We start from the raw sequence: 14,988 nt of genomic DNA on the forward strand, positions 1-14,988 counted from the left end.
TTTTTTTTTTTTTTTTTTTTTTTTTTTTTTTTTTTTTTTTTGGGCCGCGCGGGGGAGCGGCGGAGCCTCGGCGGGTGAGTGAGCAGGGCCGCAGCGCCCGGCACGGCCCTCCAGGGCGGAACGGCGGCGGTGGGCGCGGGGGCACCGTCCCTGCGGGGCGGGGGGGCGCGGGCAGCCCCGCCGGGCTCGGGGGCGGCGGCACTGGCGGACCCGACACCGGCACCGGTGTCCGGGAGGGGCCGCGCCGCCCGTTGGGCCCGTTGGGAGCCGCGGCCCCGCCCGGACGAGGGTGTTCGCTCGGTCCGGCCCGGGGACACACCGCGGGGCCGGGCCCGGCGGCCTCCGACCCTCCGCCCGTCGCAGGGCACGGCCGCGGCCTCGGCGGGGAACACCGCGGGCACCGGCCGGGGGCAGGGCTGCTGCTTCCCTCCCGTGACCCGGCTGACAGGTCCCTCCCTCCGCGACCTGCCGCCCCGTGGGACTCGGCCGGACATCCCCCTGTGTCCTTCAGGTCTGATTTCGTTGGCGTAGGCTGCAGTTTCCTAGAGAAACTTGTTAAGGAATGCTGCACCTCGTAGCAGCAGGTGTTGGTGTGGAAGGTGTAACCCGCCCCTGGAGGACGAGTTGGCGAACAGGCTCTGCTGGTCACTGTGCCTGTGCTCCGCCACCTGCGGCTCCCGCGCTGTCCGGCAGGTTGAGGTCTAGGCGAGAGGTCCTTGGGTCCAGGGAGGATCGGGAGTGCCTGTGCTCAGGAGAAATAAGTTCTAGTGTAAGCTGTCAGCTGGAGGTGCTGGGCAAGCACGTAACACTGTGTGTTCAACACCCATTGTTCTCTGGTGCTCTGCCGAAGTAGCTCAGTTTGTTCCCAGGTGTAGGAGTGGCTCCCTTTGATTTGTTGATGTTTCCAGAAAATCTTCAGAAGAGTGCTCTGTTCCAGGCAGATAAAGTTTTTTGTCAAATTGCTTTAGTGTTGCATTTGATCTAATAACTCTGTTGGTGACAGGGGAAAAATATGATGCCTGCTGTGACAGTAGGTAAAATAAGAGATCTTTAATGAGAATACTTAGTGCACAGAAGAAAAAGGTGCAAAAGCAAAGTAAATTCTAAGTTTTCATTAGTGACAACTTTGGGTTTTTGAAGTATTTTAGAGTGCTGTTGAAGTACCAGGGGAGTTTACACTTGCTCTGACTGCTCTTGTTTGTTGTGCACCTGGAGGATGTGGACGTGGGGTTGTGCCTGGCAGCAGGTGGCTTTTGGTCCCGGTGTGAAAGGACTTCAGCAATGTGGTGCTGTATAGAAGTTAAAAGGCCTTTCCAAGAAGCAGCATTTGAAGTAATGCTTCTTCACAGGTTTGTGTTCTGCCTTTTTTTGATTGCTGTTGGAACTAGAGCGAGAACACTAGAGGAGGAGATAGCCGTAAAAGGCCCGTGGGAGGAGGACAGCTCAGGAGGGTTGCTGTTACTTGCTATTCTTACAGTAGGAGAAATTAGTAGAATGTACTACAGAGTGGCACACTATCAAACCTCTTGTTGGATGAGGTGCTCTGAATGTTGACAGTGTGAAATGAGAGAGGGGGATGATTTTGAATGTTTTTATTCCCTTCTCACAAATGAGGAGAGTGTATTGAGTTCTTTTGGGAAACTGGTGGCTTCAGTAGTCACAACACCATAAGGTGCCGTAATGGTGGGTGCCTTGTGATAGACACTGAGCCCTGTGTAAGGCTGAATGACTAAACTGCCTAGAAATTCCATTAATGATATGGGGACTTGGCTCTCCTCTGTGTGCTGCAGACACAGTGAGAAGTAGGATAGGCAGTCCAACTTAAATGTGCTGTTACTGGGTTATTATCTTTCATACTTGTTTTAGTCATTTTTGTGTTTAATGATGGGTAGTAAATTGTGAAGGTACTAGAGAGCATAAGCAGTTGTGGATAAGTTTCCTTTAGGGCTTCTGTTCTCTACTTGCACATAACATAACTAGAAGGAGTGACTGGGATTAGAAATAAACTCTTAAAACACCTTAAAAGGCTTTGAAAGGCCATTCTCTGGGAAGCTGGTCCTCTGAGGTTATTAGTTCTCCATCATAAACAGTATTTTTATAGGTGAATGAGAGTGGAAACAGTTTAACAATAAGTTTAGGACAATACCATATATGACTTATTACTGGCAAGCAAACGGATAAAAGATGAATGTGCATGAGAACCTCTGGAAGTTATTCTTTAGTTTAACTAGAGCTAAAATAACCTTTTGTTTGCCCTTAGTAGTCTGTTAGTAGGCATCTTGATAAGGTGGATCCGGTAACTGAACTCCATCTAGCACCAGTTGCCAAGCTTCTGGGACAGTTCCCTGTTTCACTGGGAATAGATTTGGCTGGTTTTTATGTACACATTATTCTTTGTCCTGCTCAACTCCTGTTCTTACATCTCTGGTTCCGGGACAATGCAGTTTATAGTACCCAGTCGTAAAAAAACACCAGCCCAAAACAAACAGAACGAAAATAATCCCGCTCCAACCCCATAATCGCTCCAGATTCCAGCTAATTGTCTTCCAGCCTGTGCCTCAGCTTCCAGCACTTTTCTCTCTTGTCAGAGCCCAGGCACTCAGGTGCTCTGTGCGTCAGTTCCTCCACCCTCTGGTTACGCCGGAGTTTCCTGAGGAAATGTCTCGTACCTTCCTAGTCCAGCGTCTTGTTGTCTTAGTCTGGCTGGGTTTGATGGAAAAGGCCTGTGGCACAGCCCTCTGGCATGACTCTGCTTTCCAGACAAGAGATGGGGAAAAGTGAAAACATCTTCTGCCTGCTCTCACAGGGCATGCCAGCGCAGTAGCCGTGCTTTGGCTTTCTGCTTTCAGTGGCTCAGAATGATGTGAGACTCTGGCTGCTGAAGGGGGAAAATACCCGGAGGAATCGTGTGTACTGGAATGTCTGAGATGATTTTTGGTTGGGGAAATTAATTCTTTTTCAATGCTTTTCTGAAAGGTGTTGCATTTTTTGAATGCTTGGCTGCTACACAGCCTAGAAGGCTACCCAGGATTAGATATTAATGTTTCTTTTAAATATTTGCCATTCCTAGATTTTCTTTTGATAAATTGTCTGCATATTTTTTTTCTAAATTTTAACAAGATTGGCATTTATTTTACTTTTAGGAAGAGTTTGGTCATAACATTAACATTTTTCTTTATAAAGAGATCAAACCAATGGTGAACAGATGCTGCCTTGCTTACCATAGGAAAATGTAGTGTTGACCACAGTAGAAGCCTGTGGCATTGGCTCTACTCTCTTACATCCCATTAATTGCCTTGGTCAGTGTTGTACAACTCCATATTAAAGAAATTGAGTAAAGTGAATTGCCTCAAAATCTTTGTTAATGGAATCAGAAATGGGAAGGTGGGATGAGGAGGGAAAGTAGGAGAACTGGAGGGGAAAAAATAGTGGAGGGAATAGGCTGTGCTAGACAAAAGGTGCTGTAGATGAAAGTTCTTGCACAAGCAACAGCAAGACTTTAAAAAAAAAAAGGAAAGCAAGAAAAACAAGGACATAAACAGCAGATGACACTGAAACTCCCAAACATTGCTGAAGTCCTTGTTATTGAACTGCTGATCTGAGGAACGCTAAGCCTTAGTGCTTGTAATGAAACCACTGAATAAGCTACAGAAAAACTTCTGTGTTCTGTGGCTTTGTCTGTTCCTGGTGATGTTCCAATGCAGACGAAAACAAAATGACACATACACGATGGAACTCAATGGGAGGATCATCTCTGTCACTGGGAATGTCAGGAAACTTCTCAAACTGGGGCACTTCAGAAATGTACAAAGTCAACAGTGTATGTGAGGGGTGGCACTTAATGGCTTTCTCTTGCCCTGGGGTCGTAGTGCTGTCTGGGGCTGGACTGAAGTGGTGAGGTGATAATTTTTTAATATTTGCACGTGTAGAGGATCTTTCCTGACTCTGCTGAGCCAACAGATATTTTTATTTTTTTTAATTGTTGACAAGACAAATGTGGAATGCAGAATGTAGAGTGTGTTTGTAGCAGAAAGAGGGCAGGGATTCACACACAAAAATAGACATGTTACTGTTCTGGAGTCTAACGTGAGAGAGCTTAGGCACTTTTGGCTATTGTTGGTCTTAACTACATGAAGTTTTTTTTCTGAAGTTACAGAAATATAATGCTGGCTGCAGAATGAGATCTGGGTCCTATTTATATGTCGAGTCCTGTTTATCTGTTAAAATGCATATTCATTCTGTGTACTTTTAGGGTGTAAATCAGAAAGGCCTGAGGATACTCTGAAGACACTGAAAAGTTTCAGCCCTTTATTTGAAATACACGTTATGAACACTTTCTGGAGCATGTCTACAGGTTCTGTGCGCAAGGTATGTAATGAGTGGATGCCATGAAGTGTTGTCATGCTGTGAGGGGTGGCAGCAGTTCTGGAAAGAACCATCAGGTGATCTGCAAATGGTGTGTGTGTTTATCCCGAGGGTTGTGGTCACTGACTGGTATAAATTAGCTTTGAGCTACATTAACTGGAATGTGCCTGTGGAAAGAGTCTACTCCAGATTTTGTTGACTTTTCTTATCTTTAAGTAGGAAACATGAAACAAACTCGTTCAAGTGGCTGAATCACTTTTTTCTTAGGGCATTTGTTTACTGTTGTATGTAGAGCTTAGCCAGGTATTTCATGTGCAGTGAGCCTTGACAAAATTGTGCCTCCATAGTGCTATTGCTGCTTTAGGTTGTAGCAGTAATAAAAGCAGGATGGTTCTAGGGCTGATGACTTCTCAGGTGTTCAGTACTAGGGCAAATTATATAAATTTATTGATAATGCTTGTGATATAGGTATTGTTACTAGTCCAAGTCTCAGGTGCTTCAAAATGCTGTAGCTTAAATAATGCCTTTAGTCACCACACAGAGCCTAAGCACAAGTCTGTAGCCTGTAGGTTTGTCTTGCAGTCTGCAGAATGATTTTGGGGTCTGTACATGGTGCACTGTTTGTGGGGAGTGGTTTGGTTTTTTCTTTTAAGGAAAGACAGCAAAGACATAAAAAGGTTCCCTACAGTAAAACTATTTAAACTTGATATCACTGCCAAGTGGTGATTCTCACACAGAGAGTGGGCTGTAGGATCAGTTCCAAGTGGAATGTTGATGTCTTAAGCACAAGCAGAAAGTGAAATATGTGAAACTTTCTTTTTTCATCTCAGTTTTACTACACTACTTTTAAAGAGTCTTTGAAGTCTGCAATGTTGGGATGCCTGTCAGTAGAAATGATTTATCTTGATGCACTGGGTGCTAGAAATAGATTGACTTCTAAGCTGATGTTATATACTGTCTGGTTTCAGGTTCTAAATAAATGTAAGCCTCCTTAAGCATTTGTCCTAATCTGCAGGTTTCCTATCCATCATTGAATACTTTTGTGCTTGTAGGTTGGCTTTAATTGAATAAAAATCTATTCAAAATCAAAATGCAAAGAGACATCTGCTCACCCCCCACTCCAAGCAATAGAACACCAAAACCCGAGATACATTTCAGTGGACTAACTTGTAATTAGCAAAGTTGGGTTTAAACCTGTGTTAATGTATGTTAAATGTTTATGAAATACAGCCTGTGATATTGTGGTTCTCCTTTAATTTAACAGAGACCGGATGCTGAAGAGAAAACTTTGAGTGGAGAGCTGCGAACCAGTCCCCTGCGAGCCTCTACAAAGAAACAGTTGCCTTCTATTCCAAAGAATGCTGTGCCAATAACCAAGCCTGCTTCACCTGCTGCATCATCCCAGTCCACAAATGGAACACATGCTTCTTATGGACCTTTTTATCTGGAGTATTCTCTTCTTGCAGAATTGTAGGTTTTCACTTCTTTTTTTTTGTCTTATTTTAGGTCACTGGGCTTATGCTTCAGTGGGGAAAAAACCCTGCAGGTTTCCCCTGCAGGGACCTAGTTCTTGCATGCTGCCTCTGCCATAGTCCCTGAAGGAGGTGTTAAAACTTCAGTTGTGGAAAGTTCTTTTTCTGGAGCAGCAGTCTCAATCTCTTGAGACAGAAAGGGAGAAGAAAATAAGATTTTAAGGGGTGGTTTTAGATGTCATTCTCTGAATGATTGCATTTCTCAATCCTGAAGTAGACACCTTGTGAGTTTTTGTGTCCTGACCAGTTATCCTAACAGCTTTTTGATCAGGAATACCAAGTATTTGAAACAAGTATTGAAATAGAAGCAAGCAGATAGCGAGTGGGGAGAAGGTTATGAATGTATGGTACTGTCTAATGGAGATGTCCCAGGATGTGGGAGCTTCCTTCAGTTGTTACATGGAACACTTGAATGCTGCCTGATGCAGCTGATCAAGTGGATGTTAGGAAGAATATATTCCTATCTTTTAGTGATATTTAAGTGAGGGAGGAGATGGGGTGATTAAATAGCTTTATTGGAGCAGTTGCATTTGACCCAGTCTAGTGATTTGTAGACTTCTGTGGGAGCATAAAAATCTCAGTTTGTCCTCAAAACTTTCCAGTTATATAACTGATTAGTGCTACAAAGCTGAAGGGACTTCCTCTGTACTAGACATACTGCATTCTCAAGTATGTACTGCCTTTTGGAATGAAATCCCTGGAGTCCTTTATGCAACACTAAGTCTCAGTTCTTGCATTTAACCGTTACGTTGAAAGTGAGAACTCTCAAGACATTTATCTCTTTTTCAAGGTACTGACCCTGACTTCTTAATTCAAGAAAGATGTTTTTCTTGGTACCATAATGTAAACTCCTGTAGTTTAACAAATTCATTATTAGGGAAATAATAACTGATATTGTGGAAATTGTAAGCAGAGAACTGTTAATATTTCACTTTAAGATTGTTGTTTATTTGTGAAAGTATGCAGAATCCAATTTAATGGAGCCATATGCCAAGTAACTGGAAAACCCATTAAATTAAAAATTTGGGGTTTTTGTTTTGTCCATTGCCAGTATAATTTCAGTTTGACCTGCAGCATAGTGTCATGTAAAACTGAATAGCTAACTTGTTTAAAATTGAGGTTAAATTTGGTCACACTTCAGCAATAACTACAATTGACTGCAAATCTTTTCTTCCTTACTTTGAAACTGGGGTCTCAGTATAAAGTTGTAAAATTTTGTACTGTCATGCATTAAATGCATCTACTGGGTGAAGAATTTATTTCTATTTCTCTATTTTATCAAGAGAAATGGTGTTTTATGTTAATAACTCAGTGGAGGGGTGGGAAAAGCAAGGGGGAAAGAATGTGTTTTCACTAGTTTTCTGCCACCTCCTTCAGTGAGCAGCCTTGCCCTTGGGAATTGAGAGTAGGTCTGTGGAAGAAGCCCCTGTTAAGCTGTGGGTGGTTCTGGGTTTGCTGCTGTCAGTGTAGTTGTGGAGCTCCTCTGAGTGCTGGCTCTGATTGCAGTACCTTGGTTGTGAAGCAGAAGCTGCCAGGCGTGTACGTGCAGCCGTCCTACCGATCAGCGTTAAGTAAGTTTAAACTTAACTTTGAACTTTTTTTTTTTTATGTTTATGTATCTATAAATTCTTTCACTCAAGCAAACTTTCTCACTTGCAGTGTGGTTTGGTGTAATATTCATAAGACATGGGCTCTACCAGGATGGTGTGTTTAAATTCACTGTCTATATTCCTGATAATTACCCAGACGGAGACTGCCCGGTAAGTGGTTGTGTGTATTGAGTTTTTCTTTTTTCTGGTGGTTTAGGCGTGGCTTTTTGTTAAAGCTGATGTACCAATTAGCTTCTCTTTTCCTTGAACTAATTTTGTTCAGTTAGCTGGGCTCACTTGCAATGTCTTGTCCATATTTGCTAACATGTGTGGAGGAATCATGTTACTCTGATTACTAAGACTGGTGTAGAGTGAACTTCCTGAGTTTAGCTGCAGTAGAGTATTAAGTAATCAACCAGTTCTTTACTTCAACTCTTGATTTGCTACTTCCTCAGCAAAAAGTTCACATTGAAACACTTAGAGGTATCCAAATTCTGAGTAGTGATATAATGGAACATAAAATCCAGACACCTGCTCTGTGCTTGCTGTAGGAGTTCTTGCTTGTCTCTTCTAAGTTACATTGAAACAAGGAACTAAAAGAACTTTAGGAGAATGTGGTGAAACAAAGGGAGGACGTAGGTAGTATGATGTTACCTTCCATCTCTGCTTTCTCTTTTTCTCTTTAGTGAAAAGTTTTTCGACCAATTAAAACATAAAAAAGTTATTTTGTGGTAGTGTGACTTTCCAGAGCGGAGCAGCTGACCCTCTTGGCCAAATTTCTTTAAGAGGAAGATTTGGAGGAGGTGTACATAACTGCTGTAGCTGAGAACAAATTGCTACCTCAGGAAGCTGTCTGTCTGCTCAGTGTCAAGTTTTGTGTAAAGCTGTCATCTTTAAAAGGACAGAATTAGTACGAAACAGTTTCTTTTAAAGGTTGGACTTTAGTATCTCTCAACCAGCCGTTATTCTTTCGCTGTAAGAGGGCTTTAGAACCTTCCTCTTGAACCTAAGTTTCCTCTTGGAAGGATGTCTTAACACTGGAGGAAATCAGCTGTACAGGGCTGAAGACACTGTGATGTCACTGCACAGTTTAATTAAAAATGTATAGGATAAAAAACATTTACTGTAGCTCAAGTATGTAAAAAGCTCTCAGTCACAAATAGTTAAACCAGAAAAACTCCTTTAATCTGATCTTATCTGATATTATTACCTGTGTTGGCACTGGTGCCTGTGCAGTTAACTAGATTAGTATCCTGATTTGGTGATAGCATGTGAGAGAGGACAAGACCCTGCATGTAACACAGGTGTGTTGGGTTACAGTTTCACAGCTGGTACAAATCACTGGAATTGCTTTCTTTTGATACAGTAACAATGAATTAGTATTTGAAAGCTCTGGCTGACCTTCACCCAGGGCTGTTGGCATTAGGATTGAAGGTGTCATAAGGAATTGCTTTTTTCTAATGCAGCGCTTGGTGTTTGATCTGCCCGTCTTCCACCCGCTAGTGGACCCTTTATCTGGTGAACTGGATGTAAAAAGAGCATTTGCAAAATGGAGGTTAGTGGTAACATATTGATGTGTAAACTTGGGGAGTTTGTTCCTTTCTTCATTGTGTTTTTGTTCTTTTTAGGCGAAATCATAATCACATATGGCAAGTGTTAATGTATGCTCGCAGAGTCTTCTACAAGATTGATACAACTAGTCCTCTGAACCCTGAGGCTGCAGTGCTGTAAGTATCTTCCATGTGTATAGACCTGGTCTCAGGAGATTTTTGCATAGACTTGCAGAAACAAGGTTTGTAAGACTGTCTCTCTGCTCATAGTCTCTGCCTCCAGACTTGATTGCATTAAGAACTCAAGCTGGGGCTTTGTCAAGTCAGTGTGTGCTTCTAGGGCGAAGTCTAATGTTACTTACTTCTGTCTTTCAGGTATGAAAAGGATATTCAGTTGTTCAAAAGTAAAGTGGTGGACAGTGTCAAACTGTGCAGTAGTCATTTATTTGATCAGCCTAAAATAGAGGACCCCTATGCAATCATGTGAGTACTGTCAACAAATTCACCCTAATGTTTCACCCTAATGTCCTAGTGCTTCGAGAGCAAGTTTTGGTGTGGTTCCTGATGGCAGCCTTTCTCTGCCAAGCTGACTGACCTGGTTTTTCTTACACTCATAGTAATGCTTTGAATATTCCAACCCTAATTTCCCTCTGTTTAACATTGGGTGAAGTCCCAGTGGACAACAAGCTGTCCATGAGCCATCCCTGTGCCCCTGTGGCCAAGAAGGCCAATGGGATCCTGGGAACATTAGGAAGAGCATTGTCAGCAGGTCAAGGGAGGTGCTCCTGCCCCTCTACTCAGCCCTAGTGAGGCATGTCTGGAGTGCTGTGTCCAGCTCTGGGCTCCTCAGGACAGGAGAGACATGGAGCTCCTGGAGCAGGTCCAGAGGAGGCAACAAAGATGATTAAGGGACTGGAACATCTCTCCTATGAAGGCCCAGGGAGCTGGACCTGTTCAGCCTTCAGAAGAGATGTCTGAGAGAGGACCTAAAGAATGCATAGAAGTATCTGAGAGTGTCAAAAGCAGGAAACCAGGCTCTTTTCAGTGGTGCCCAGAGACGGGTCAAGGAGTGACAGGCACAAACTGAAACACAGGAACTCCCATCTGAATATAAGGAAAAACCTCTTTACTGTGAGGGTGACAGAGCTCTGGAACAGGCTACCCAGAGAGGCTGTGGAGTCTTTGCCTCTGGAGATATTCAAAACTTCCCTGGACACAATCCTGTGGAACCTGTTCTAGGGGAGGGAGGTTGGACTTGATGATCTCCACAGGTCTGTTCCAACCCCAGTCATTCTGTGATTTTGATTCTGTGAATCTTAAATGTAATCAGACACTTGTGTTTACTGTTTTTTCACTAAGCAACCAAGATTTAATAAAAAACTCAGAACAAACAAAAAGCTCCAAAACACCTACCTCCCTCAAGCAGAAATGCCCATGAAATAGGTACTGCTTTTTGGCTTTCCTGAACTCAGTTTGTCTGACTGTAGATTTGGTCTGTCTTTGAAAAGCTTGGGGGATGGAACAGACAGCTTCATGGTGAATATGAGTAATATTTTGATTAGCACATGCTGAATTGCCAGTTCTCATTACAGACAGAAGTGTAAACCTAAACATATATTGTTGAATAGATCCATGACAATGTTAATTCTTAACTGTATGTTTTAACACTGAAAACTCACAGTTTACTTGAAATTCAACAAGCTGAACTAGGGAAAATCACTACTTTTTGCTCTGTCTTTGCTGTGGTTTGCAAATATGCCAAGTAAGAGTTAACTGTACTTTCTCTATAGTTTTTCTCCGTGGAATCCAGCTATACATGATGAAGCTAGAGAGAAGATGTTGACTCAGAAGGTATGTGCAAAGTCTAGGAGGGGTTTACTGCCTGATATGGGAAGAAAGGTTCTCTGTCTCTCTGTGTACTAGACAGACCTTATTCCACCCCTCTTGGCTCAGCAGGCATGCTGGAACCGATTTTGTCTCCTAATGAAGCAGTTATGTCACTGTTCTAACTTCAGTGTGTTAAGCAATTAATCACTTAGCCAGATAGAAAGCTTTGTTAGTACAACTATTGGCACACTTGGCAGATTTTTTTTTTTTATGGATGGAAGGGGGGAAGAAGGGGAGAGAAGAGGTTTGCTGCCTGCCTGTTAGCTTGTCCTGCACTTGTCATATTTGTTAGCACTTCTGCATAACCTGACAGTCTCCTGCTTCTTGGCTTTCTTCTGTTGAGAGATCTTTCCTTACTGAATCAAAGCCTCAGCAATTTCTTCTCATTGCAAAGTTTCTGAAACAACACAGGCACAGTCCCTTGCTCCCATCTCTAACACTGCTGATTTGTGATAACACATCAGCTCACCAAGGGTTCTGAGTCCCTTCCATCACAAAGTGCTCTTACTGACAGAGGAAGAATGTATTGGCTCATAGAGCTTTCACCTTTGGTTTTGGGATGGGGGCTCTTTGTGGGGTTTTTTATTCTGTTTTTGTAATCACTTCTTTAATTCTGTGACAAGAGCTGGCACACAGCAATTCTGAGTTTGCAGTGAATGGCCTGACAAGTCAATCCACTGGTAGGGATTCTGAAATGGTGGCTGCTGTCTTAGCTGGACTGGCAAGGAAATGCCCTCTGCATACCTTAGTCACTGACTTCGGCTGAAGCTGTGGTGTGGTTTGCTGGTTGTTTTGCAATTAAAAATTAATTTTAGGGTTTTTTTGTCAGTCCAGACTTCAGTCTTCCTCACTGCAACCTTTAACTCACTTTCTTGTGTGTCTTCTGGCATGGGTGAGATTTTTAAATTTATCTTAATATAATAAACTCCCTGTAAGCTCAGTATGGCAATGCTCCCAACTGCCAGAATCACATCAGAGCTCTAGAACACAAAGGAAAATATTTTGATCAGATTATGACTTCTTGATGTTCTTATGAAACTTAAGAAATACTTTTGACACTTCTTTTTTCTTCTTCATTCTCTACCTCCTTCTTTCTTATCCTTTAAATCAAAGATCTGAAGAGAAAGAATGGGTCAAGGCCCTTGAAATGGAAGGGGTATGATGATGTCTCAGAGGCTGATAGCAAACAATGGCTTTTCTTTTGTCCTTTTTCCTTGGAGATGCATGTTAACTTCTTTTTGGGTGAAAACTGACACCTTTACTAACTATTCCATGCATGGTACTTAGTCACTGGAGTTGTTTGTTGATAGCAGGAACAGCCCAGCTTCTGTGCCTTAGGGATTTGTTCCAAAATGTTAGTGTAGCTGAGAACATCGCCTGTAAAAAGTTCCTGAATTCTCCTACAGCCTTTTTTTATTACCCTGTAATTCCTGTGCCTTGGGAAACAGCTGAGCCATTCTAGAGCTGTGTCCCAGAAGGGCTGTGATGTCCCAGTTCCCTGCTGAGCACGTGGCTTTTGCTGGGTGTGGTTCCTGTGGGAAAGGCAGGTGCCACTGCCAGGCTCAGGCTTAACTGATCCCTCTTGTCTGCTGTTGTCCAACGTGTTGTGGCAGTTCTGTCACACAGTGTCAGCTTTGTGCACAAAGCATGGGGAGGGGCAGAAGTGCAGGTTCTGTTTTCTTGCTGACTTAATTTACTTTGTCAAGCAAAAGGCTTTCCAAGGTATGACAAAGTCTGCACATGTAATTATCACTTTAGAGCTCCGTGCATCATTCCAGGTTTGATGTAGTTACCATACAGTTCCTGGTATTTTAAAAAACCCTGCAAGCTGTTTCTTGAACCAGCTAGAGTAGGTATCTAACCTGCTGATCTCTTAAACTACTTTAAATCTACAAATGCTCCAAGTTGCATCTTTCTCCCTCAATTTGAAGCTTTTTTTTTTTTTTAAATTGCAATAGTCAGTAAAATGTTTGTTGCACTGCGATGGGTAATAGTTACTGTTCAAGCATTTAACCATGATAAATGCTCAGGGAAGGACCATTCTTGGAAAGCATAAACTCCCAGGTTTAGCAAAGGCTCCACTTGCTGCTTTACCACATTAATTTGTGTTCCCAGCTGCTGGTGGGGTGGAGGTTCCTTCCACAGCACAGCCAGCACCACCAGGTACATACAGGTACAGTGTCAGGTTAGGGACAGGAATGGTTGGGTTTGGATTGACTCTTCTTTCTGTAGAAGCCAGAAATCTGGAGAAGAGCAGGGCAGTGGTGCTGGGCTGGGTCTTCCAAGCAAATTGGTTATCTCTGAGACTTTAGGGTAGGGTAGGGCAGCAGTACAGGAGCCAAGTCATTAAAACCCCTGTATTGTCAGGGTGGTTCTGCAGATGCCACACACATTCCCAGAAATTAAACCAATAGCCATCTTACTGTTCTTCTTTGAGGAGAGGAAATGGTGCAAACCTCTGTTATGCCTGTATTTGCCAAAGATAAAATGGATGGAGAGGAACTTGAGAGGGTTTTGGTATCTAATAATTGTAACTTTAACTTTGTTCTCCCCAGAAGAAGACGGAAGATCAGCACTGCAAAAGCATGCACGTTTCTGGCCTGTCCTGGGTAAAGCCTGGCTCAGTGCAGCCCTTCAGCAAAGAAGAGAAGACGATGCCCACTTAGCTTTCCTGGACTCTGGTGCACAAAACACTTTCTGTGGGTGGAGGGAATGTAACGGAGGGAGAAACAGCAAAGCAGCAGTTTCCTTCTTGACTATGGATTAGTAAAAACCGAATGGTAGCAGTGACTCCAGTAAACCTGTTCAGTGGATTACTGACTCTTAATGTTTTACATATGCATTAGGTTTTAAAGGCTTGCCTGGAGTTTGGAAGTCTCTCTTGAACACTGCAGTACTTCTACCTGGAGACTGTCTAGGGTGGGTAATTCCTCAGGGCTCTGAAATGCCTGGAGGCTTTGGGTTGGTTTTTAAGCTTTTATTTTTTCCCTCCAGGAATAGCAATTTTTTAAAAGAATCTTAAATTACTGGCAGAAATATTAGTATTGGAAATATGATGCCAGAGTTAAGCTGTGTTCATGTAAACTAATATAGCAGAGTTAAACACTATATTTAATGGTTTTAAATACTTTTGGTTTCTATTGTAAATATGTTAGGATTTGAAATTGTAAATAGACGGTTCATCGACTCCATTTAGCACTTTCCAGAAGTAAAGCTGGGGATGACATGATGTATTATTGACTTGTAAATGATTCTTGTCACTAAAGCACACATTAGTCTGACTGGGGCAGAGCAGAATGTCAGGCTTGTTAGACTTCTAGTACATAAACACTAAAATCAAAGCTTTTAATGGTGGTCTCTTGAGCTAATAAAATCTTAGAGGGTTTTAGATTCCCTGGGTGTCCAGGAGATTTCTTAGGATAGCTTGACTAATGTGTGTTAATAGTGACATCTTAAAATAAAAAGGAACTGTGCTGTAGCTTTGTCCCTATTGGTGTGTATTGTTGACATTTAGCAAAGACTGGAACCAGAGTGGAAGCACTTGGATACATCTGTACTTGTTTGGGATGTTAATGGCTACCAGGAGCAGTTCTGTACTGAACAGACTCGTGTTCCACATACAGGGAAACCTCCCTAAAGCCTGTGTGAACTCAGGACAGAAGCTTTTGCTTTTCACATGAGTCTTCTAATGCCACAGCCTGGTGTGTGTTGCCTTCTTCTTGCCTAACAGGATTGTCCTCTCAAAACTGGTAGTGTTAACCCCTTACAGCTGGGCTGCTTTTCCTTTGCTCCCCTTACCTGCACTGATGGCATTAGAGCCAACCCAACTGGAACAATCTGGAGTTACCCATGGGAATGTGACGTGCTGTGTCAGGGCAGTGGGCACTGGTGTGGTGTGGGTTTTGTAGGTCTTTTTGTGTTTTGTTTGTACTGACAAGCTAAATTCACTTGCCATATAACAACCTTTCCCCTTTTGAGAACAATTTCTTGACTCCTAAGGAAGTAGACAAAGACTTGCCAAGTAGTGTGCTGTCATACACCAAAGGAAAGGAAAACGTGTCTCTG

General features: G+C 42.8%; 1 protein-coding gene across 2 annotated transcripts; it reads left to right on the top strand.

The window, feature by feature from the left end:
• The first annotated feature begins 43 nt into the window (after positions 1-43).
• Positions 44-14,401, top strand: AKTIP (AKT interacting protein). 2 transcript variants are annotated; one of them, XM_027646480.1, is made up of 10 exons: positions 44-74; positions 4,253-4,368; positions 5,630-5,835; positions 7,404-7,468; positions 7,557-7,657; positions 8,953-9,041; positions 9,115-9,213; positions 9,412-9,519; positions 10,827-10,887; positions 13,479-14,401. In XM_027646480.1, exons 2-10 carry the CDS (start codon positions 4,327-4,329, stop codon positions 13,587-13,589), a joined length of 882 nt encoding a protein of 293 aa, XP_027502281.1. In that variant the 5' UTR covers positions 44-74; positions 4,253-4,326; the 3' UTR covers positions 13,590-14,401. The 2 variants fall into 2 exon arrangements, with proteins under 2 accessions (XP_027502281.1, XP_027502279.1); XM_027646478.1 differs by lacking the exon at positions 44-74 and having other exon boundaries at positions 13,482-14,401.
• The last annotated feature ends 587 nt before the right edge of the window (positions 14,402-14,988 follow it).

The sequence above is a fragment of the Corapipo altera genome, unplaced genomic scaffold (genome assembly GCF_003945725.1).
Source record: "Corapipo altera isolate COAL_440 unplaced genomic scaffold, ASM394572v1 62, whole genome shotgun sequence".
NCBI lineage: Eukaryota > Metazoa > Chordata > Aves > Passeriformes > Pipridae > Corapipo > Corapipo altera.